The following is a 23344-nucleotide window of genomic DNA, read 5'->3' as shown; positions in this document are numbered from 1 at the left end:
GCTGAGTATTGGAAGCTATTTTGTAGATGACATCATGTAGGATAGTCAGTTTTACTAGGGTAAGTTTTACGGCGTGAGTGTAGGAGGCTTTGTTGCGAAATAGAAAGCCGAATCTCGATTTGATTTTGGATTGGAGATGTTTAATGAGTCTGGAAGGAGAGTTTAAAGTCTAGCCAGACACCTAGGTATTTATAGTTGTCCACATATTCTAGGTCGGAACCATCCAGGGTGGTGATGCTAGTCGGGCGGGTGCGGGCAGCAAACTGTTGAAAAGCATGCATTTGGTTATACTAGCGTTTTAAGAGCAGTTGGAGGCCACGGAAGGAGTGTTGTATGGCATTGAAGCTCATTTTGAGGTTAGTTAGCACAGTGTCCAAGGAAGGGCCAGAAGTATACAGAATGGTGTCGTCTGCGTAGAGGTGGATCAGGGAATCGCTCGCAGCAAGAGCGACATCATTGATATATATACAGAGAAAAGAGTCGGCCCGAGAATTGAACCCTGTGGTACAACATGCCCTCCGATTTGACACACTGAACTCTGTCTGCAAAGTAGTTGGTGAACCAGGCGAGGCAGTCATTAGAAAAACCAAGGCTATTGAGTCTGCCGATAAGAATACGGTGATTGACAGAGTCGAAAACCTTGGCCAGGTCGATGAAGACTGCTGCTCAGTACTGTCTTTTATCGATGGTGGTTATGATATCGTTTAGTACCTTGAGCGTGGCTGAGGTGCACCCGTGACCGGCTCGGAAACCGGATTGCACAGCGGAGAAGGTACGGTGGGATTCAAAATGGTCAGGCAAAGATCCTGATTGAAAACAGTGGAGGTGTATTTGGAGGGCAAGTTGGTCAGGATAATATCTATGAGGGTGCCCATGTTTATGGATTTAGGGTTGTGCCTGGTGGCTTCCTTGATGATTTGTGTGAGATTGAGGGCATCTAGCTTAGATTGTAGGACTGCCGGGGTGTTAAACATATCCCAGTTTAGGTCACCTAACAGAACCAACTCTGAAGCTAGATGGGGGGTGATCAATTCACAAATGGTGTCCAGGGCACAGCTGGGAGTGGAGGGGGGTCGATAGCAGGCGGCAACAGTGAGACTTATTTCTGGAGAGGTAAATTTTTGTAATTAGAAGTTCAAACTGTTTGGGTATAGACCTGGAAAGCCTGCAAAGTTCTATCTCTACAGTAGATTGCGACTCCTCCCCCTTTGGCAGTTCTATCTTGACGGAAAATGTTGTAGTTGGGTATGGAAACTTCAGTTGTTGGTGGCCTTCCTAAGCCAGGATTCAGACACACCAAGGACATCAGGGTTGGCGGAGTGTGCTAAAGCAGTGAGTAAAACAAACTTAGGGGGGAGGCTTCTGATGTTGACATGCATGAAACCAAGGTTTTTTCGATCACAGAAGTCAACAAATGAGGGTGCCTGGGGACACGCGGGGCCTGGGTTTACCCCCACATCACCCGAGGAACAGAGGAGTAGAATGAGGGTACGGCTAAAGGCTATCAAAACTGGTCGCCGAGAGCGTTGGGGACAAAGAATAAAAGGAGCATATTTCTGGGCATGGTAGAATATATTCAGGGCATAATGTGCAGACAGGGGTATGGTGGGGTGCGGGTAAAGCGGAGGTAAGCCCAGGCACTGAGTGATGATAAGAGTTGTATCTCTGGATAAGCTGGTTATAATGGGTGAGGTCACCGCATGTGTGGGAGGTGGGACAAAGGAGGTATCAGAGGTATAATGAGTGGAACTAGGGGCTCCATTGTAAACTAAAACAATGATAACTAAACTAAACAACATTATACAGGCATATTGACATGAGAGAGACATAAAGCGAGGCATAAAGTAATCACCGGTGTTGATTTGGAGAGCTAGCTAAGACAACAACGGGTGAGACAACAACAGCTAGTCAGCTAAAACAACAACAGGTAAAATGGCGATGAATGGGCAGAGAGGGTTGGTTAACTACACACAGAGCCTGAGTTCGCGGCTGGGGCTGACAGATAAAAAAAAATAAACAGAATGGAGAACTGTGATTAATGGACAATCCAGCAGGCATCAGCTATGTAGCCAAGTGATCATAGGGTCCAGGGGGCAGCAATAAATGGAACAGGGAAGCTGCGGAGTAGTCGCTAGCACGCAGGCGACACAGCGTTTAAAGTTAGTAGCCCGGGGCTAGTAGAAGCGCCCGCTCCGACGGAGGCCGGTTGAAGGCACAGTGGATGGAGTATTCGTCGGCATTCCAGTCGTGGTGGTGCGGCGGGGTGCCGTGTCGACTAAGGATCCAAGCCAGATGCCGAAAGAGGTATTGTAGTTGTAGTAATTTAGTTTTCTAGCCGGGAGATGCACCTGGCTCACGGCTAACTGGTGCTAGCTTCGGGGCAGAGGTGTTAGCAACTCGGTAGCAGTGGTGATCTGGTGCCAAGGTCCAGACCTTACGGCAAGGATCCGGTGGAGTAGTGTGTTCTAGCCGTGTTTTGGGTGGAGTCCGGGTGAACAGCTGAGTAGGCCGGGAGGTGGGCCTCAGGGATAGCTTCGGTACTGGGTAACTCGGTGGGTGCTAGCTAGCTGTGAATATCAGGAGTCACGGTCCAGGGATTACGGCAGGGATCCGGCATTGTAGTGGAGAGACAGTCCGTTACTGGTAGGCTGGCGAGTATTATCCAGGCCAAAAAAAGTAAAAAAAAAATAATATTATTTTTATATATATATATATATATATATATATATAAGGGCTGGTATCTGTGCAGAAGGTAAAGGCCGCTAGCAGTGGCTAACAATGACTAAACAGCTTGTAGCTAATTAGCTGGTTAGCTTCTAATGGCTAGGTGGTTCTTGCTATAAGGTCTAAAAATTTAAAAATAATAGCGGTTCCGTATCACATTGGGTGAGGCAGGTTACCTTAAGGTATAATTGAACTAAAATGGAGAAGAGATTGAAAATAAAAATTGAAATGTATACAAAAAAGACGAAAAATACAAAAGTACACAAGATGACGAACAAAACACGTCTGCACTGAGTATGCATGGTTACCACAGCATTCCGCAGCGATACGCCACCCAATCTGGTTTGCGCGTAGTAGGACTATCATTTGTTTTTCAACAGGACAATGACACAACACACCTCCAGGCTGTGTAAGGGCTATTTGACCAAGAAGGAGAATGATAGAGTGCTGCATAAAATGACCTGGCCTCCACAATCACCTGACTTGAACCCAATTGAGATGGTTTGGGATGAGTTGTGTTTTAGCCGAGCAGTAACACAATGTCGGTCAACCAACAGCCTAACGACCAAACAATCGACCAGTCGACTGATTGGGGTCAGCCCTAAACTCTCACAATGATCCAGAGAATCATTCTAACCGGAAACTAAAAATGTCTAGGACCCAGGTCAATGAGAAGGATCATTATTCTCATTGTTGCCTGACCAAAGTCTGCTGTTGATAATCACTAGAAGGTTATGGTGAGACAGAACTTCTCAGCATTACTAGAATGCCAGAGATTGTCATAGAACCCATCTCTTGGATTAATAATTAACCTTTGTTGTGCAACAATGGATCAGATTATTCACAGAAAAATGCTTTGCAACATGGTGTTTTAACTTGGAGGTTGTTAAAATGGAAACCGAATTAGGCCAGGTAGGCTGTTGTCCTGTGCTTGTTAGGCTCAGGCCTAACCATAATTTATATATATTTTTGGATGGTTAATCCTACTTTGAATGGGTGAATTATATCTACTGTGTCTGTAAAGTAGAGTAGAACTAGGGCCTATTGTATTTCTGTGTCAACACGTAGAACCACCATTGGTTATTTTAGGCTTGACAGATGGATAAACACAAGACTTGCATGACAGTGAGGGTTGAGCTTGATGTCCCTGGTTTGGTACAGATGCTCTGTAAATAGCGGTGGTGTCTGTCTCGGTCTCTGATGTAAGTTCCCATTGTGTTCCGGCATTATTCGCTGTCCTCGGACCTTGTTAGGAAGGACCTCGGGTCCACTGAGACAAAGTAAGGTAACGAATGATGGTAATTGATCCCTGTGTTGTGGTGAGTAAACTACACTCATGGGTCAAGGAGTTTATCATTACTTGTGGCTGTTCTGTGATTTGTTTTACTCATCGGATAATGCCTACGCTACTAGGAGACTAGCTGAAGGACAATGCCTTTGTTTGGTAGGTAGTCTACTATTCTTTGAATGTTGTAGAGGCTGTAGACGGTGAGGTTCTGATTGGTTTGTAGCTGTGCATGGCTTGCAATGGCATCAGTAACACAATCTGAATTCCTTCCTTCCATTGTCTGAAACTGGCCTGGCCTTTTCACGTGTTAGCGTACTGTATAATTTAACCAAACAAGCTCGATTTTTATGTTTAACTTCAACTTTCCTAACCACCAGATGGAAGTGGTTTGAGATGGACATTCATGCATTCAGCAAATTTAATTTCATGGTCAGTCAAAGGCCAAAGGACACACTGCTGTGGTGTCAAGATTGTTGTGACAACATGAGCGCTGATAAACTTGCTTGCCGGTTTTAGATAATCAAAGGTCACGCACTGCACTTTTCAGGCTCTCACAATGTCTCCAATCTTTGAGTTTTGATCTTGGGTAGCTGCTTTTGTTGGTAAAGAAGCACTGGTTAGTTCAAATAGTATGGGGGAATTGACTGAGCAAATTCCTTAAACACAAACCCTGTGTCTGTTGGCAGTTTACCCTATGAATCGCACGACCAGGAGCTGTCCTGTTGGCCCGCAAAACAAATGTATTTGTAAAGTGGATGGAAATCAGTTTACCTTGGAGCAGTTTAATTTCCGTCTGTGCCACAGTAGTGCCTTCAGCACCACGGTTTGTTGAAGGAATGTAGAGAAATTTGAATTCAGCCATTTGGGTTGCAGTAATGTCATGACTCATTTATGGCCTGAAACCCCGGGGGTCATAACTGTGACAAGTGTGGACCGAAGTCAAACGTTCAGTTGCTCGCTCCCACATAAATACCTGTGTGAAGTGCATGGGCAGTTATCCATACTGTCTGAAAAGTATGCAACAGTCCTCTGCCGTTCAACTGGAAAGGTCACTGCAGCGACAGGCGAATAAGCTGGCAAAGTTCCCCACTTTTTAAAAATCTCTCAGCATACTTCAATCCCAACGTTAGTACTGTACTTTTATCAGAGAGACGGTGCAGATAACGTTGTAGACCTCGAAGTGACCAAATGATTTTTATGGCTGCTGAATTTTTCCTCTTCAATGTCTTTTTCTTCTAGGTATTAGCCTATCTGTCCTGAAGTCTTAATTGGTTTAGAATGTCTACCTCTGTGTCATACACTTAAAGGGATGTTCCTTATATTCAAATGATTTAAAGCTAGTGTTTTGGTGCCCCGGTACCACTGCCGAAGGGCCAAGTGAGTAAATGTCACCTGTTAGGTGGCTGGAGGCGAATGCTTTGAATGTACATACTGGTAAGCTAGGTCTATTTCCATTGAACGTGAGAGAAGGGTTGAACACCTAAAGCCTACGTGTCATATTGCTGCTTTGTTTCTGGGTCTTCTGATTGTAGGCCTATTTCATCCTTACAATGTGCAATAAGCAACTGCTTTGTAAGCATAGGTGAGTACGTAGACATGTGAAATTCAATACAGATGAGAGTAGTATGTATACTTGTGCTCAATGCAAGATACTTTTTGTTAGCTTCGTCTCATTTCTGTAACAGAGAACCCCTTTTTGTAAACAATTCCACAGGGAATAAGAAATCTGAAGACTGATTGAAAGTGGGTGTGACTTACCTGTGGCCAAGCACTTGGCTAGGAATACATTTTGACTGCTGTAGGAATCCTTTATCTAATTGAACTAAAGGTACCACCACTACGAACTCATTTTGGCTTGAGAAAATGTTTGACTTTGTTCAGGGTATCAATGGGTTCAATCACCCTGTCCCCTATTCTTTTAGAATTCCATATCAGTCATCATTCCTAATTGATTCATTGACACTTGATTGTCACGAAATATCCACTGTGTTTTCATCCAGAATCTCACGGACAGATTTGCAGGTTAACGTTAAATGGGACGTAACAACTTTCGCAAGAATTTTACTTCTGGGTAACAGTTTATCATCCAGATTAAACAGTGAGCTCAACAAAGCAGTATAGAGTTACTGCAGAGCAAACAGAATGTGCGCTACACTTAACCCTGGGAAAGCACATCCTGACTTTGGGGCATAGTTAATATTAAAAGATCCCTTTCTGTGTGGTTACTGATTATGCAAGGCGTAACCAGGCAACTCGCTAACAGAGCTTAACAGCTTCCCCTACATGCCTTCACGATTCTTATGAAAGTAGTAATGCGCTGCCTGGGCTGTGAGCTGGCCAGCCGGGGATGCTTACACCAACTGAGTGTTTCCGAATGACTGTTCAGCAACGGATGGGTGGGACTCACTGAAGGTCTGAGCTTAGTGTCACTGCCCAACGCAGCCAGGGGGAAATTCTGAGGAGTTGAGTGATTAACATTTTCTGTTTGGTTGGGGCAGCTTTTTCTCAGCTTTTTTGTAGTTGTATTGTAGCGCCTCTGACTGGGAAAAGGAAGACCACGGCAGGCAGCACAAACTCTAAATATCACAGGCACAGTGGCTTGCGAAAGTATTCACCCCCTGGCATTTTTCCTATTTTGTTGCCTTATAACCTGAAATTTGTATTTTTTTTAAAAAAAAATTTGGGGGGGTTTGTATCATTTGATTTACACATGCCTACCACTTCGAAGATGCAAAATAATTTTTATTGTGAAACAAGCAAGAAATAAGACAAACAAAACTTGAGCGTGCATAACTATTCACCCCCCCTAAAGTCAATACATTGTAGAGCCACCTTTTTGCAGCAATTACAGCTGCAAGTCTCTTGGGGTGGTCTCTATAAGCTTGGCACATCTAGCCACTGGGATTTTGGCCCATTCTTCAAGACAAAACTGCTCCAGCTCCTTTAAGCTGGATGGGTTCCGCTGGTGTACAGTAATCTTTAAGTCATACCACAGATTCTCAATTGGATTGAGGTCTAGGCTTTGACTAGGCCATTCCAAGACATTTAAATGTTTCCCCTTAAACCACTCGAGTGTTGCTTTAGCAGTATGCTAGCGTCCCAGTCTCAAATCTCTGGAAGATTGAAACAGGTTGCCTTCAAGAATTTCCCTGTATTTAGCACCATCCATCATTCCTTCAATTCTGACCAGTTTCCCAGTCCCTGCCGATGGAAAAACACCCCCACAGCACGATGCTGCCACCATCATGCTTCACTGTGGGGATTGTGTTCTCGGGTTGATGAGAGGTGTTGGGTTTGCGCTAGACATAGCATTTTCCTTGATGGCCAAAAAGCTCAATTTTAGTCTCATCTGACCAGAGTACCTTCTTCCATAGGTTTGGGGAGTTTCCCACATGCCTTTTGGCGAACACCAAACGTGTTTGCTTATTTTGTTTAAGAAATTGCTTTTTTTGTGGCCACTCTTCCGTAAAGCCCAGGTCTGTGTAGTGTACGGCTTAGTGGTCCTATGGACAGATACTCCAATCTCCACTGTGGAGCTTTGCAGCTCCTTCAGGGTTATCTTTGGTCTCTTTGTTTAGGTGGTTAGCCCTCACTTGGCAGGTTTGTTGTGGTGCCATATTCTTTCCATGTTTTAATAATGGATTTAATGGCGCTCCAAGGGATGTTCAAAGTTTCTGATATTTTTTTTATAACCCAACTTTGTCCCTGACCTGCTTGGAGAGATCCTTGGTCTTGGTTGTGCCCCTTGCTTAGTAGTGTTGCAGATTGAGGCCTTTCAGAACAGGGTGTGTGTGTGTGTACTGAGATCATGTGACACTTTTATATTGCACACAGGTGGGCTTTATTTAACTAATTCTGCAACTTCTGAAGGTAATTGGTTGCACCAGATCTTATTTAGGGGCGTCATAGTAAAGGAGGTGAATACATATGCCCGCACCACCTTTCCTGTTTTTTTCTTATTTATTTAGAATTTATTGGAAGAAAAAAAATTCCACTTCACCAATTTTGACTATTTTGTATGTCCATTACATGAAATCCAAAAAATCTATTCAAATTACAGGTTGTAATGCAACAAAATAGGAAAAATGCCAAGGGGGATGAAAACTTTTGCAAGGCTGTGTGTTTTTTTAAATTTTATTTTATTAATTTCTTAAACTTTATCACACACAAACACACACTGTTTTTATTCATAAGGATAGGTTCCCAACTGAGATTCTGTCATCAACTAGTTGTCTCCATGTAAGGTCACTGGGAATAATGTGTGTGCCAGAGGAGGCTGGTGGGAGGAGCTATAGGAGGAAGGCTCTTTGTAATGGCTGGAATGGAACGGTATCAAACACAAACATATGGAGCCCACATGTCTGACTCTGTTCCATTCATTTCATTCCAGCCATTACAATGAGCTCGTCCTCCTATAATCCTTCCCACCAGCCTCCTCTGGTGTGGGCAATGCACATGTTCAGTGGTTTTATTTTCCTTACATGGTTTGAAGAGACCTGAGTAGGAAATAAACTGAAGTTTGCAGAGGCTACTACTTCAACTTTGTACTAAGGCTAGTTTGTACTTTTAGGCGTAGGCTTCCAGTAACAACTGATTCATCCTATGAAGCAATCGGTGCTCATAATATCCCACTGGGCGCTGACGGCAGTTCAATGTCTGGTTTTGATTTACATTTGGTTGAGATGTCAACTAAATTGAAATCAACAAAAAATGTCACCATGTCATTGGATTTGAGTTAAACTGATTGGATTTACAAAAAAGTGTTTTTTTCATGTTGATTCAAAGTCCTCACATTTTATGTTTTTGTTTGAAATGACATGGGTTCACCCAGTGGGATGATTCTGAATTATCATGAATTATGTTGTGAAACTGCTTGATCATGTTAACTCTTTTTTTTTTTTGATTTTCAATAGGGACAGTAACTCAGACTGATAATTCTAGCAACTTAGTTATTACATTATCTTAGATATCCTAAATCAATTTTGCCTCATAACTATTCAACAAGGGGTATAACTTAATTATTTTATATCCTCCTGTGTTGTATGGTCCAGTGTACTGGGCTATGAGGCCGACAGGGTTGAAGGCTTAAAATCAGTCCATTTGGGCCACACCTTATGTTTAGAACGATAACTACTCTCCCTGCTGTAGGCCTATATGTTATTACTGATCTCAATGGTGGTGGACACAGCCAAGTCTGACCCTTTTTTTGGCATTCAGGTTTCTTTCCCACGGCTCCTCTCTGTGGCTTGTCATTCACACTGATTTGAGGGCACTTAAATCGTCACGTTTGTGGCACGTACAATTTAACAGACCGCATGTCAAGGTGACAATATGCCCACAATTTATATTCTGCATTTAATGACGATCAAAATTTTGTTTAAAAAAATAAATAATTACATTTGAGACCAACAGCTCGCAGTTGTTGATTCATGCTCTTGGCAAGCTTTAACTCGTCTTGCAAACACCAGCCTCTCTAGCTCACTGTGTATTTAGACTAAGCTTTACCCCGAGTTACTCACACTTAAAACAATGTGTTTCCTGTTATGGTGGTAACATTGCCTGGCATTGCATTGGGCATAAGAACAGCCCTTAGCTGTGGTATATTGGCCATATATCACACCCACTCGGGCCTTATTGCTTAACGCATGGTATATCAAGCACGGTAGAATTAAATGGCTATAGTTCATTCTTACATGTTCTATGTTTTGAGCTGCTTTTGTAAGCAAGTTTGGTATTGAGTGGAAACGCCAACTGGATGCTTCACATTTATACATCCAGTGAAATATCTGGCTCTAATAAGAATTACTAGAATGGGCTTGGAACCTCTAAACCTGTCAGTCTAACTGGTATTCTCATGGATACGTGCAATGGCGGACCTGGTATTGGGGCGCAAGATTGCCACGGTTACCAGGCTTCCTCCAGGCGTCTGAGTCTTGGACGACATGAACTGGAAATGGCTTGATAAAGTAGAATAAAAGTTTTATTAAAATAGGCTGACTTTGAAAAGAGTTTGCAGACTAGATGGCTAGCTGATCGGGTCATTGATTTAGCAAGCTCAATGCTAAAAACATAGCTAGCTGAGCAGGTAAAATAGCCAGCATGGTTAAATAAATCATGCAATCTGTAAATCTTTACCCACCGTGACAACATTAGATAACTTTCTAAAGGAAATGTTTTTCAGTCTTCTGCACTATAACTGTACTGTAGCCAACGACCTAGCCAACTAGATACTTTTGGACAGTGACAGCCTGTCATTTTATGATTTTAGAGTTCGCCTGTGTCACGTAGAGTTAAAAAAAAAAAAAAAATCAAATAGATAAAGTTTGAACTTGTTGTATTAGAGTGCCCTCTAATGGTAAAGAATGGCATTGATTATAGCATACTTTCTGCACTGTAATGCCAGGTGCATGCAATGAATTAATACTTTTTTTTTCATGAGGATAGCAATAAAAAGGGTGAATAAATTCCCTGTGCATGTGCCTTTACTGACTGCCACAAAGTAACCGGAGGAGTGGAGGTAATTATTAGAATTGATCTTCCATAGGTATAAAACGTTGAATTAGTGTTCATTAGTTGTAACATCACAGAACTAGAATGAGATTGTATTCATTTAACACATACATTCCTAATCAAAACTGAAGGCACATTAAAATGAAATGAATTATGTTTATTATGAAACATACACACTTTTGGTCATGTAGCATGTGGACACCCCTTCAAATGAGAGGATTTGGCTTTTTCAGCCGAACTTGTTGCTGACAGGTGTATAAAATCAAGCACCCAGCCATGCAATCTCCATAGACAAACATTGACAGTAGAATGGCCTTACTGAAGAGCTCAGTGACTTTCAATATGGCACTGGCATAGATTGCCACCTTTTCAACAAGTCTGTTTGTCAAATTTCTGCCCTGCTAGAGCTGCCCCGGTCAACTAAGTGCTGTTATTGTGAAGTTGAAACGTCTATGAGCAACAACGGCTCAGCCACGAAATGGTAGGCCACACAAGCTCACAGAACGTGACCGCTGAAGTGCGTAGCGTGTGAAAATCGTCTGTCCTCGGTGCAACACTCACTACTGTGTTTCAAACAGCCTCTGGAAGAAACGTCAGCAACACAACTGTTCGTCGGGAGCTTCATGAAATGGATTTCCATGGCCGAGCAGCTGCACACAAGCCTAAGATCACCATGCGCAATGCCAAGCGTCGGCTGGAGTGGTGTAAACCTCGCCACCATTTGACTCTGGAGCAGGGGAAACGCACTCTCTGGAGTGATGAATCACACTTCACCATCTGGCAGTCCGATGGCCAAACCTGTGTTTGGCGGATGCCAGGATAACGCTACCTGCCCGGATGCATAGTGCCAACTAAAGTTTGGTGGAGGAGGAATAATGGTCTGGGGCTGGTTTTCATGGTTCAGGCTAGGCCCCTTAGTTCCAGTGACGGGGAATCTTAACGCTACAGCGTATAATGATAGTCTAGATGTTTCCAACTGTTTGGCAACAGTTTGGGCCAGGCCCTTTCCTGTTTAAGCATGACAATGTCCCTGTGCACAAAGTGAGGTCCGTACAGAAATGATTTGTCAATCAGTGTGGAAAAACTTGACTGGCATGCACAGTGCCCTGTCCTCATCCCCATCGAACACCTTTGGGATGAATTGGAACGCAGACCGCGAGCCAGGCCTAATTGCCCAACATCCATGCCCAACCTCACTAATGCTCTTGTGGCTGAATGGAATCATAGTGGAAAGCCTTCCCAGAAGGGTGGATGCTGTTGTAGCAACAAAGGGGGGACCAACTCCATATTAATTGGAATGACTTTGAAATGAGATGTTCGATGAGCAGGTATCCACTTACACTACATGACCAAAAGTATGTTTTAGATTCGCAGGAATGAGAAATGGCAGTGTCACTACTTATGCAGCAGGCATTTAAAAATAAAATGTAAAAAATCAGACATTCACATGTGACACTTAGGGAAGACTCATTCCCTACAGAATTTGAGGTATGGAATTACACATTCACTACAAAGGTTTTTTTGTTGAGTTATCCTCAGCATATCTATGTAATTAAACAGATTCATTTATTTGTACCATTTTTATATCCGGGAATTCCGCTTGCTTCCACGAGCCCAACCCCAAAGACAGTTTGCTGTGTAAACATCCAGTAAAAGAGATCTACATCACTGTAGATTCAGTCATAATGCAAACACAGTTTGCAGACTGTTCTTTAAAAAAAAAAATTGCATGTTGCTTTGTAAAAAGGGGAACCATGACTATGCTAGAATGAGTCCTAGTAAGAGTTCAGAGGCACTCATTCGCAGCCTGGATCATGACTCGCAAGACCCTATCCATGACCTGTAAGACCCTATACTTGACCTACAAGACCATATTCCAAGTCCTACACTATCAACTCCCTCAGGAACTCTATACCCTGTAAGCAGTCCATAAATACCCACTACACATACAAAAATTAGAGGCCAAGTCATAGCGAGTCACTAGTTGGCTCCTTGTGGAGCCTTCTCGCCCGGGCCATAATGAATGCATTTGTATTTAGTGTCTTATGTATTATTCCGTTTGCAAACATCTGTGGTGCCTATAACGTTACATAATCTACCTGTGATTGTTGTTCATTAGAATGTGTACCTATCAACAGGTTAGCTAGGAGCTAATGTCTTATCTCTGAGTAATTCATTTCCCTACAATTTTCACAAGAAAAAAACTTGCTGCACCACATAACATTAGCCTACTTCAACACTGTCCTCCATATCAATCAGGCTAGCTAGCCAGATGGTTTAATGTGACTTTTTTTTTTACCCAGGGTAAAAAAAAAAATTGATGTAAAAAATCTATATAATTATGATTTCTAATAAGGTACACAAAACAGGTGCACATAGACAGAGAACCAAGTGACAACCTAACCCAAGCTAATGTTATCTGCGTCTCACCTAGCTAAGTTAACGTTAGCTAGCTAACGTAAACTCATACATCGCCTTGGTCCGTACAATTGCCCTTATTTTAGCGCCCCAAAAACGTAATACTTCCAGATCAACTGTAATGTCAATACCATTGTAAAGCACAATTTCTCCCCTTTCCAACAGAATCAATTACATGACCTAAACACTGCCCGTTTCTGTATAATTCAAGCAGGCAATGAGCCCCTTCTGGTCTTTTTAAAAATGGCGGGTGGCAAAGCGAAACTAATGCATGATAGTGAGAAGGAGAGATGTCCGTGTGGGAATATGCCTTTTTTCACTCAATCTGTCCAACTTATCACCTTATCGCCTCTAAAATGTAAATAAAACACTATAAAGAGTTTATATAAGGTGTCATTACAGACCTATTTGAATTGGGTTTTTAGGGCGGTAATAAAGTGATCTTAGAAGTAAACAGTGTCTTTGAGAATGATGATCGCATACAATGATGACGCAAAAAATGACTAGGTATCCCCCTCACTGTCCATTTCTTGTTTTTAAAGGATGAGAGAAGTGCTACACCTGGTGGAGAGATTGTAAGACAGAAGTAGTTGCTTTATGCGTGCTGTACGTTACGACATGCCACGTCTAGATGTAACGGAGGGTCCGTTTTTTTTTCATCTTTTCTCCAATACTATACAGCAATTACCATATCGATCAACGCTTGAATAGAAACAGTTCACACCCCTGATTTTGAAGTCAACACAGTAGCTACAGTCCCATTTAGTTTTCTTTGTAGCCTCATTTGAATGTCTGCGGTTGGGCACATTTGTACGGAACTGGGATCAGTGAAATGTAGGCTAAACTGACAACGGCGTGAAGAGCAGAAATTTCAACTAGCAAGCAAGTCGAAGCAAAGAAAAACGCGGGGGAGATTTTTTTCTTTTTTTCCGGCACAACACCGTCAAATGAACACATTTTTATCTCGGGCAAATGTGTTAAATTATAGCCATCATCAACTCTATGCGTTCTCTCGAAAATAATGCAACTCTGTGGAAGGTGTGTTCCACGACGCGCTACTTTCCATAGAACGCATCGTTATGCCTCGATCACATCACCGACAGTGTTTATGCAGTTTTCTACACCAGAATTGTATTAATTTACAATGGAACGCTGCGTTTGACTTGCTGTATTGAAGCAGTGCGTTATGTGTGGTGCATATGTTGGACTTATCGAACGTGTGCGTCAAACTGTGTGTACACGGCTTGACAGAAATGGTAGCAGAAGGTGAATGTTGAACTTTTGTTCCACACATATCCAGATGATGCTGTTACATTTGGCTCAGAACACAATCGGATCTATCGTTGTGATTGAGGGGTTAATTGATTATGGGCGGCACCTTAGCGCTCACTTTCTGTATGGGGCAGCAGGGTAGCCTAGTGGTTAGAGTGGTGGACTTGTAACCGAAAGGTTGCAAGTTCAAATCCCCGAGCTGATAAGGTACAAGTCTAGGCCGTCACTGAAAATAAGAATTTGTTCTTAACTGACTTACCTAGTTAAATACAGATTAAAAAAACAAATCACAGATAACGTGTGACGATATGGGTGTCATCCCATCCACATAAAATAAGTGAGGCTTCTTTTCTCATGTTATTTTCTGGAGAAGTGGCACAATTATGGCCTTTTTTAAGCCTTTTTTGCTAATATAAACAACCATCCCCCTCCCTCAAAGACCGATTTGTAAACAGTGCCCCACCCTGTGAGCAAACTGTTGGAATGTTCGATGTTTCCCCATACCCGCGCTTCACATACGTTGCCTCAACTTGCCTGTTGGTGAATTTCTTATGAGGAGTAGCTTATTGTCAAACCGTATTTGTTCATTCATCGTCACAGCAGCAACAAGGTAACACGTTTTGTTGTCAATTATTCCAGAGCCTGCAATAATGTAGTCTACACATTTTAAACGAATGACTCTCAACAAGGAATTTGCTTTCTCCATTATACTGTATTGATACGGCAATAACAAAATGCTTACAAAGTCGTAGACGCGGTGTGTTTTATGAAATAACAGTTTTACTGAGCTGTGGGCTAATTCCTCACCTGAAAGCACTTTTCGCTGGCATTTGAACGGATAGTTGAGGCTTTGTTTCCTAAAATTAGCAGTCTCGTATCCTGAACGAGAGCGCGCTTGCTTGTGTCGAAATTCTGCGGTCCTGTGTGTGTGCAATATTTTGTGTGTGTATGTATACAGTGTTGGGGAAAAAGTACCCTATTGTCATATTTGAGTAAAAGGAAAGCTACTTTACTTTTACTTGAGCCATGTTCCATTGAGTCACCCAGTAAAATACTACTTGAGTAAAAGTCCAAAATTATTTGGTTTTAAGGGTACTTAAGTATCAAAAGTAAAAGTTTGAAATTCCTTATATTAAGCGAACTAGACGGAACTGTTGTTTTTTATTTTTTATTTACGGATAGCCAGGGGCACGCTCCGACACTCAGGCATAATTTACAAATGACTCGTGTGTTTAGTGTGTCTGCCAGATCAAAGGCAGTGGGAATGACCTGGTATGTTCCCTTGATGTGTAGGAGTTGGACCATTTTCCTCTCCCGCTAAGCATTCCAAATGTAATGAGTACTTTTTGATGTCGGGAATAATGTATGGAGTAAAAAGTACATAATTTTCTTTAGGAATGTAGTGAAGTAAAATATATAAAAAATATAAATAGTAAAGTACAGATGCCCCCAAAAACTACTTCCGTATGACTCTAAAGAAGTTTGACTTGAGTACTTTACGTGTTTGCGCGTGTACGCTACCATTAAAACGTTTGGGGTCACTTAGAAATGTTGAAAATTGCTTTTTTTTTTTTTTTTAATGATAAGGATTATCAACATTGGCATACAGAGGCCCATTTATCAGCAATCATCACTCCTGTGTTCCAATGGCATGTTAGCTAATCCAAGATTATAATTTCAAAAGGCTAATTGATCATTGGAAAACCCTTTTGCAATTATGTTAGCTGAAAACTGGTTCTGATTTAAAGAAGCAATAAAACTGGCCTTAAGACTAGTTGAGTATTAGGAGAAACAGCATTTGTGGGTTCGATTACAGGCTCAAATTGGCCAGAAACAAAACTTTCTTCTGAAACTCGTCAGTCTGTTCTTGTTCTGAGAAATGAAGGCTGTTCCATGTGAGAAATTGCCATGAAACTGAAAATCTCATACAACGCTGTGTGCTAGTCCCTTCACAGAACAGCGCAAACTGGATCTAATGAGAATAGAAAGAGTAGGAGGCCCCGGTACACAACTGAGCAAGAGGACAAGTACATTAGAGTAGCTTCATTAAATAGTACCCGCAAAACAGTAGTCCCTATGTCAACAGTGGGACTACTGCTCCAGATACTCAACTAGTCTAAAGAATGCCAGTTTTTTTATTGCTTCTTTAATCAGAACAGTTTTCAGCGGTGATTACATAATTGCAAAATGTTTTTCTAATGATCAATTAGCCTTTGTAAAATGATACATTTGGATTAGCTAACTCAGCGTGCCATTGGAACACAGGAGTGATGGTTGCTCATAATGGGCCTCTGTACGCCTATGCAGATATTCCATTTGAAAAAATCTGCCATTTCTAGCTAGAATAGTCATTTACAACATTAACATTGTCTGCACTGTATTTCTGACCAATTTGATATTTTAATGGACAAAATGTGCTTTTCTTTCAAAAACAAGGACATTTCTAACCCCAAACTTTTGAATGTGTGTGAGAGAATCTGATGAATGGGTGAATTTTTTTATTTTTTATTTTTATTTATTTTTTAATGCACTCTACATTATGAATATTAGACTTTTACCATTTATAGATGGATAATTTTTTTTCTACAATTAATACATCTGCTTTGTCATCACACGATTCAATAGATTACATACATCATATAATAGGCTTTGTAACACACAAAGTTTGTCAAAGTAATGTGTGAATGCTAGTAAATGTGTGTTGAATTGTTTTAAGATTTTTTTTTTTTCTCTCCCATTTTTAGATCAAAATTGTCACAGCAAGTTCAATCCCAAACCTTGGTAGGATGGATTAACCTCTAGATTTGCCTGACTGGACACTCCAGGTGTCGGCAGCACCCAATGTCCTTTCTACATGATGAGTGTGACCTGAGGAGGACTCTGGGTTTGTTAGACCGAACCGCTAACACTTCTGGACTCTTCCACCCAAGTTTCTCCCCCCGTTTGCCACTCGTACGGCACGGGGACTGACATGAAGAAAGTGGCCCAGTGGTCAACGGAGGACGTGCACCAGTGGCTGACCAATGAGGGAATGCAGGAATACTCTGAGGCCTTCCTCCACCTGGACGGCCAGGGCCTTCTGCAGCTCTCCAAGGCGGACTTCCAGACGGCCCCTCTGGTCCTTGTCACCTCGGACAGAGGCAGACAGCTTTTGGACAAGTTGGAGACTCTCAGAATAGAGCACCACATTGAAGCACATAAAAATGGGCATGCCAATGGACACTCCATCTTGACCGTCATCAATGAGGTAAATGGGAACAAGCCCAAGAGTAACGGTCTGATCAATGGGTTTCACAAGGAACGGGTTCAGATCCACATGCCTGAGATCAACCGTTCTCCGTTCCCTGAAGAGTGGGGGAAGACTGGCGTGGCTTGCATCTACGCCATGGTCTGCTTTGTCTGCACCACCATCATTATCTCTGTGGTCCACGAACGCGTGCCTCCCAAAGACGCTACTCCGCCCCTGCCAGACAAGTTCTTTGACTTTTTTGACCGAGTAGACTGGGCTTTTTCCATATGCGAAATCAACGGCATGATACTGGTCAGCCTGTGGCTTCTACAGTTGACACTGTTAAAATATAGGTAAATGAACAAGATAAGTTACAATCATTTGATAACGACTTGAATTCTAACATCCGGAACGTATTGAAGGATCCACTCCATGTTAAAGTATGTTTTGCCATGTGCTGATTAAGCGCTCCAGCAAGTCTTGATTCTGTATGTACTACTTTCTCGTCCTCAGGTCCATCGTTGGTCGACGTTTCTTCTTCATCGTTGGCACACTGTACCTATACAGGTGTATCACCATGTACATAACCACACTCCCTGTGCCAGGAATGCATTTCAAGTGCTCTCCTAAGGTACTTGCCACTTCTCCCTGGGCTGAGAAATATAGACTTTTTGTTGCATTATTTAATTATGCAAAAACATACAGGTAACTGCCAAAATAAAGAAAATGTCAACATAGTTTCTTAATGGGGCGTTGGGCCTCCACGAGCCAGAACAGCTTCAGTGCGCCTTGGCATATATTCTGCTAGTGTCTGGAACTCTATTGGATGGGTGCAACACCATTGGTCCACAAAATTCCATAATGTGTTATTTTTTGTTGTTGATGGTGGTGGAAAATGCTGTCTCAAGCCCCTCTCCAGAATCTCCCATAAGTGTTCAATTGGGTTGAGATGACGGCCATGGCATATGGTTTACATCGTTTTCATGCTCATCAAACCATTCAGTGACCACTCGTACCCAGTGGACGGGGGGCATAGCTATGGTAGCAAAAACAAGGACCTGCCAAGCATGTTTATACATGATGTTAATTGCTTTATTAACTCAGGAACCAGACTTGTGTGGAAGCACCTGCTTTCAATATACTTTGTATCCCTCAATTACTCAAGTGTTTCCATTATTTTGGCAGTTACCTGTAGCATACTAAGTGAAATGACTGTGTAGTTAGTAGCTTGTCTTAACATGTCTGTGAACCTCCGAGGTCGATGTTGAAAGTGCTGAGTGAGAAGGCTCTGAGAATAGCATTTTTTTATGTGGCCGATGAGAAAAGCAACATTATTTTCCAGCTGTTGACCCCTTATGGTCCCAATTTTCCAATGCAGGCAGGATTTTAAAGGGCAGATAAATGTTTTTTAAAGAACTGGAGATGTTCTCGCGTTAAACGACAACAGACGATTTTTGAAGGTTTATTTTTATTTGTGGCATGTTGGTCATGTTTTTAAGGATAGTAGATGGCATTTGTCAATTTGATTTAGACCCATGTCATCAGCAGTTTCTCAGCCATGCTATAGTAAAAGCTGATATATTCCCTCACATTAAGTTGATGATTTATCTGTAGCCAACATTTTATATGTTCTTAAGACTCAATGGCTGTGAACATTTATTTGACTGCGTATGACCAATTTGTTCACCTACTGTGACAACCACTTTTCTCAAAGCTCCCTACTTTTAGCAGGTCTGTTCAATCATGAAGCAGGGGTGTGGCGTTAGTTCCTCTTGAGTGTTCCTGCCCTCACGTTAGTGGGAGGCATACAGTAGAGAACTAGTGAACAAGGCCAGGATCTGCATCCCCTCAGCACACCACAGGCCAGGATATCCCCTTAGAGGAAACCATTCGTTATCAGTCCAAATTTGCCGGCTCATCTATTTCTGACAATTCCACATTTCCTATTTAATCTAACTGAATTAACCAAATTAGTGATAGCTTTCTAACTGTTGAAAGCAGTTGGCTGTGGGCCAGCGTTTCTGACTGGAGGCCTTGTTCCAAGTTAGTCTGATCATGTATGATCAGCTTCTAACTGGCGAACAGGGTTAGTACTGTTCAAGCTCCTAATAGTAGGCTAACACATCCCCTTTCAGACACACAGGTTGTTACTGTATTATTGTTGAATAAGTCTGAGTTGACGATTTATGCCTTTCTGGAGCACACTAACTTGACATACTTTTGTGGCGTTTTATTTTTTTATTCTGTTGAAGCTGTTTGGTGACTGGGAATCCCAAATGCGGCGAGTCATGAAGATGATTGCAGGAGGAGGCCTCACCATCACTGGCTCGCACCACATGTGTGGGGACTACCTTTACAGTGGCCACACAGTCATGCTGACACTCAGCTATCTCTTCATTAAAGAATGTAAGTAGGCTACACAACACTACGGCATAGCCTCTCTTAGTGAAGTCTGTGATGTTTATTTTTGGAGTGGAGGAGACTGTCTGTGGTAAACTGTACGAGCTGTTGGAGCTGATGTATGTTCTCTCAACAGGCATACATCTGATTGGTCACATTGACTTAAAGGTATTTTCTGTTTCTCGCAGACTCTCCAAAACGGTTCTGGTGGTACCATTTGATCTGCTGGCTGCTATGTGCTGTAGGCCTCTTCTGCATTCTCTTGGCTCATGACCACTACTCCATAGATGTGGTGGTGGCTTACTTCATCACCACACGCCTATTCTGGTGGTACCACACCATGGCCAACCAGCAAGTAAGTCTATATTTGGTCACACTTACCAGTGGAATAACCAATGTAAATACCCTGTAATAGACTAGTATTACCTGCATGTTCAACGTGTATCAACAATTTAAGGCATGGTGTTGTTCATGAACATTTAATTTGTTTCACAGGTGCTGAAGGAATCATCGCAGAGCAACTTTTTCTCAAGGGTGTGGTGGTACCGAATTTTCCAGTACCTGGAACAGAATGTCACAGGCATCGTCCCTCGGAACTACCAGATGCCGCTGTCATGGCCACCGGCCCAATGGAGTCAAGTGAAGTACAGCCGTATTGACACACAGTGCCCGTGACAGCGGGAAGTGACCCCCCCCCCCAGGAGGACATGATGGTGGGTCTCAACAACACTCTTTAAAGTGCCACATCTAATCACAAGAAGATGCCCTATCTCCCGAACTTTGATGCTGTTCCATCTCCCTTTAACGTTCTCCTGTAACATAAACTCCAGTCCAACTGGCTAGTACTGTGACAACCATCGTTTCAGCCAAAACATTTCACATTGGAAAACAATCATTCTATCCTCTCGAGGCTACTCTGAAAGTAATGGTTTCCAGTGGGTGGATCGCAAGCATTTCAAAAGTGGGTCCAGATCTATTTCAGTAACAGGAAATCTATAGTTAAAGGCTAATATCTCCCTCTGTAACCGGTTACTGAATGTTATTAAATAAACATGTTTGTCACAGCGATTGGGCTATTCCAAAAGTTTGGTGTTACCATGCTCAGACGTTTTGGTTCAAAATAGCTTTGAAAACTGACCTGTCGTGAAGCAGGAGGTGTTTTTTGTAGTGACTTACATTTTTGTAGTTGTCTAAAATAAGCTTGGCCAAGGTGTAAACTATTTTCTAAGCATATAACAGGTTTATTATTCAAATTAATGCTTTAGATTTTTACAGTTAGGAGACTATAGCAAAAAGGAGATAATAAATGAGTAACAATATTCCTCAGTGCCTTTCTTGTTGTGATTGTACAGTAAGTGTATCAGTGTCCTCATTAATGTTGACTTGAATGACCGTTTTAAAGTGCTACATCAGTATTTACACTTGACCAGATAGGAGGGTGTTTAAATGAACCTGATGCTGATCACCGATTACAGCATAGACAGTTGAGCAATTACGACTCCATGACATTTTCTCCCTGTTTCTGAATGTAAAGAATCATGAAATTCTTTTAACCATGTTAGTGTCTTTCCAAGTCAGTCATGTTTGCTTAAAAAAAAGAACATTTCTTATTTTCCATTGATTTATTTATTACATCGATAATTTCTTGTCTTTTTGCTTGGGATATTGGATTCCCATGTAATTTCTTGCCTATTATGCCAAATAGCTGCATTGTTTAGGCTGTCCTTTGACCCAAAGGTTAGGTCAGTGTGATGGAGAGGGAGGTTAAAAGCAAGGTTTTATTGAGTGGTCCTGACAATTTCTCAGCTTACTGATGATGACTGACCCAAATGCCCCTCTCCTCAATTTATATGTATACCTCAGAAGTGTCGTGTTAACCATCCAAATAGAAGAGCTGATTATGGTGTAACCATGGAAGAAATTAATCCAAAAGGAAATAAATAATATTTAGCACACCTTAATCTGCGATTCTTTTGTTTTATTTATGTACTGGAGAAGTGATCTTTCTCTACACAATTTGGTCATGACAGCTTTGCACAGTCTTGGCGTTCTCTCAACCAGCTTCATGAGGTAGTCATTTCAAGTAACAGGTGTGCCTTGTTAAAAGTTCAATTGTGGAATTTCTTCCCTTATTAATGCGTTTGAGATAATCAGTTGTGTTGTGACACGGTAGGGTTGGAATACAGAAGATGGTATTTTACCAAATAGGGCTAAATTCATATTATGGCAAGAAGAGCTCAAATAAGCAAAGCGAAATGAAAGTCCATTACTTTAAGACATGAAGGTCAGTCGATGCAGAACACTTCAAGAACTTTTAAAGTTTCAAGTGCAGTCGCAAAATCCATCAAGCGCTATGATAAACTGTCTCTCATGAGGACCACCACAGGAAAGGAAGACCCAGAGTTCCCTCTGCTGCAGAGGATAAGCTCTGAAGCAGAGTTCACTTCACCTCAGATTGCTGCCAAAATAAATGCTTCAGAGTTCAAGTAACCGACATCTCAACATCAACTGTTCAGAGGAGACTGTGTGAATCAGGTTTTCATGGTTTAATTGCTGCAACGAAACCACTATTAAAGGACACCAATGAGAAGAAGAGACTTGCTTGGGCCTAGAAACATGAGCAATGGACATTAGACCGACGGAAATCTGTCCTTTTGATCTGATGAGTCGAAATTTGAGATTTTTTGGGGTTCCAACTGCTGTGTCTTTGTGACGCAGAGTAGGTGAACGAAGGATCTCTGCATGTGTGGTTCCCACCATGGAGGAGGTGTGGGGGTGCTGGTGAGATGGTTGTTTGATCTGATGAGTCGAAATTTGAGATTTTTGGGGGTTCCAACTGCTGTGTCTTTGTGAGACGCAGAGTAGGTAGACGGATGATCTCATGTGTGGTTACCACCGTGACGCATGGAGGAGCAGGTGTGATGTTTTGGGGGTGCTTTGCTGGTGACACTGTCAGTGATTTATTTAGAATTCCAGGCACACTTAACCAGCATGCCTACCACAGCATTCTGCAGCGTTACGCCATTCCATCGGGTTGCACTTAATCCCACTATCAGTTGTTTTTCAAAAGGACAATGACCAGTACACTTCCAGGCTGTGTAAGGGCTAATTGACTAAGGAGAGTGATGGAGTGCTGCATCAGATGACCTGCCTCCACAATCACCTGACCTCAACCCAATTGATATGGTTTGGGATGAGTTGGATCGCAGAGCAAAGGAAAAGCAGCCATCAAGTGCTCAGCATATGTGGGAACTCCTTCAAGACTGTTGGAAAAGTATTCTAGCTGGTTGAGAAAATGCCAAAAGTGTGCAAAGCTGTCTTCAAGGCAAAGGGTGGCTACTTTGAAGAATCTAAACTATAAAATAAATGTTTTTTTGAAACAATTTTTGGTTACATGATTCCATGTTTCATTTCATAGTTTTGATGTCTTCACTGTTTTATTCTACAATGTAAAACATAGTAAAAATAAAGAAAAACCCTTCAATGAGTAGGTGTGTCCAAAC

General features: G+C 42.0%; 1 protein-coding gene across 3 annotated transcripts in view; it reads left to right on the top strand.

The window, feature by feature from the left end:
* The window catches only part of LOC109865539 (phosphatidylcholine:ceramide cholinephosphotransferase 1), a 37268-nt gene extending 15466 nt beyond the window's left edge, over positions 1-21802 (top strand). For 2 of the 3 annotated variants that reach the window (XM_020453805.2, XM_020453806.2), the window contains exons 2-6: positions 16957-17794; positions 17955-18072; positions 19694-19847; positions 20030-20196; positions 20337-21802. In XM_020453805.2, coding sequence (XP_020309394.1) covers positions 17184-17794; positions 17955-18072; positions 19694-19847; positions 20030-20196; positions 20337-20516 — 1230 coding nt within the window. In that variant the 5' untranslated portion in view covers positions 16957-17183 and the 3' untranslated portion in view covers positions 20517-21802. Of the gene's footprint in view, positions 1-14691; positions 14823-16956; positions 17795-17954; positions 18073-19693; positions 19848-20029; positions 20197-20336 lie in introns of those variants that run through there. The other variant, XM_020453804.2, reaches the window with a different exon arrangement.
* Positions 21803-23344: the final 1542 nt, after the last annotated feature.

Source organism: Oncorhynchus kisutch, linkage group LG20 (genome assembly GCF_002021735.2).
Source record: "Oncorhynchus kisutch isolate 150728-3 linkage group LG20, Okis_V2, whole genome shotgun sequence".
In the NCBI taxonomy this organism is placed as follows: domain Eukaryota; kingdom Metazoa; phylum Chordata; class Actinopteri; order Salmoniformes; family Salmonidae; genus Oncorhynchus; species Oncorhynchus kisutch.
Note: the sequence above shows the minus strand (reverse complement) of the source record. Positions and strands in the feature narration are given on the sequence as shown.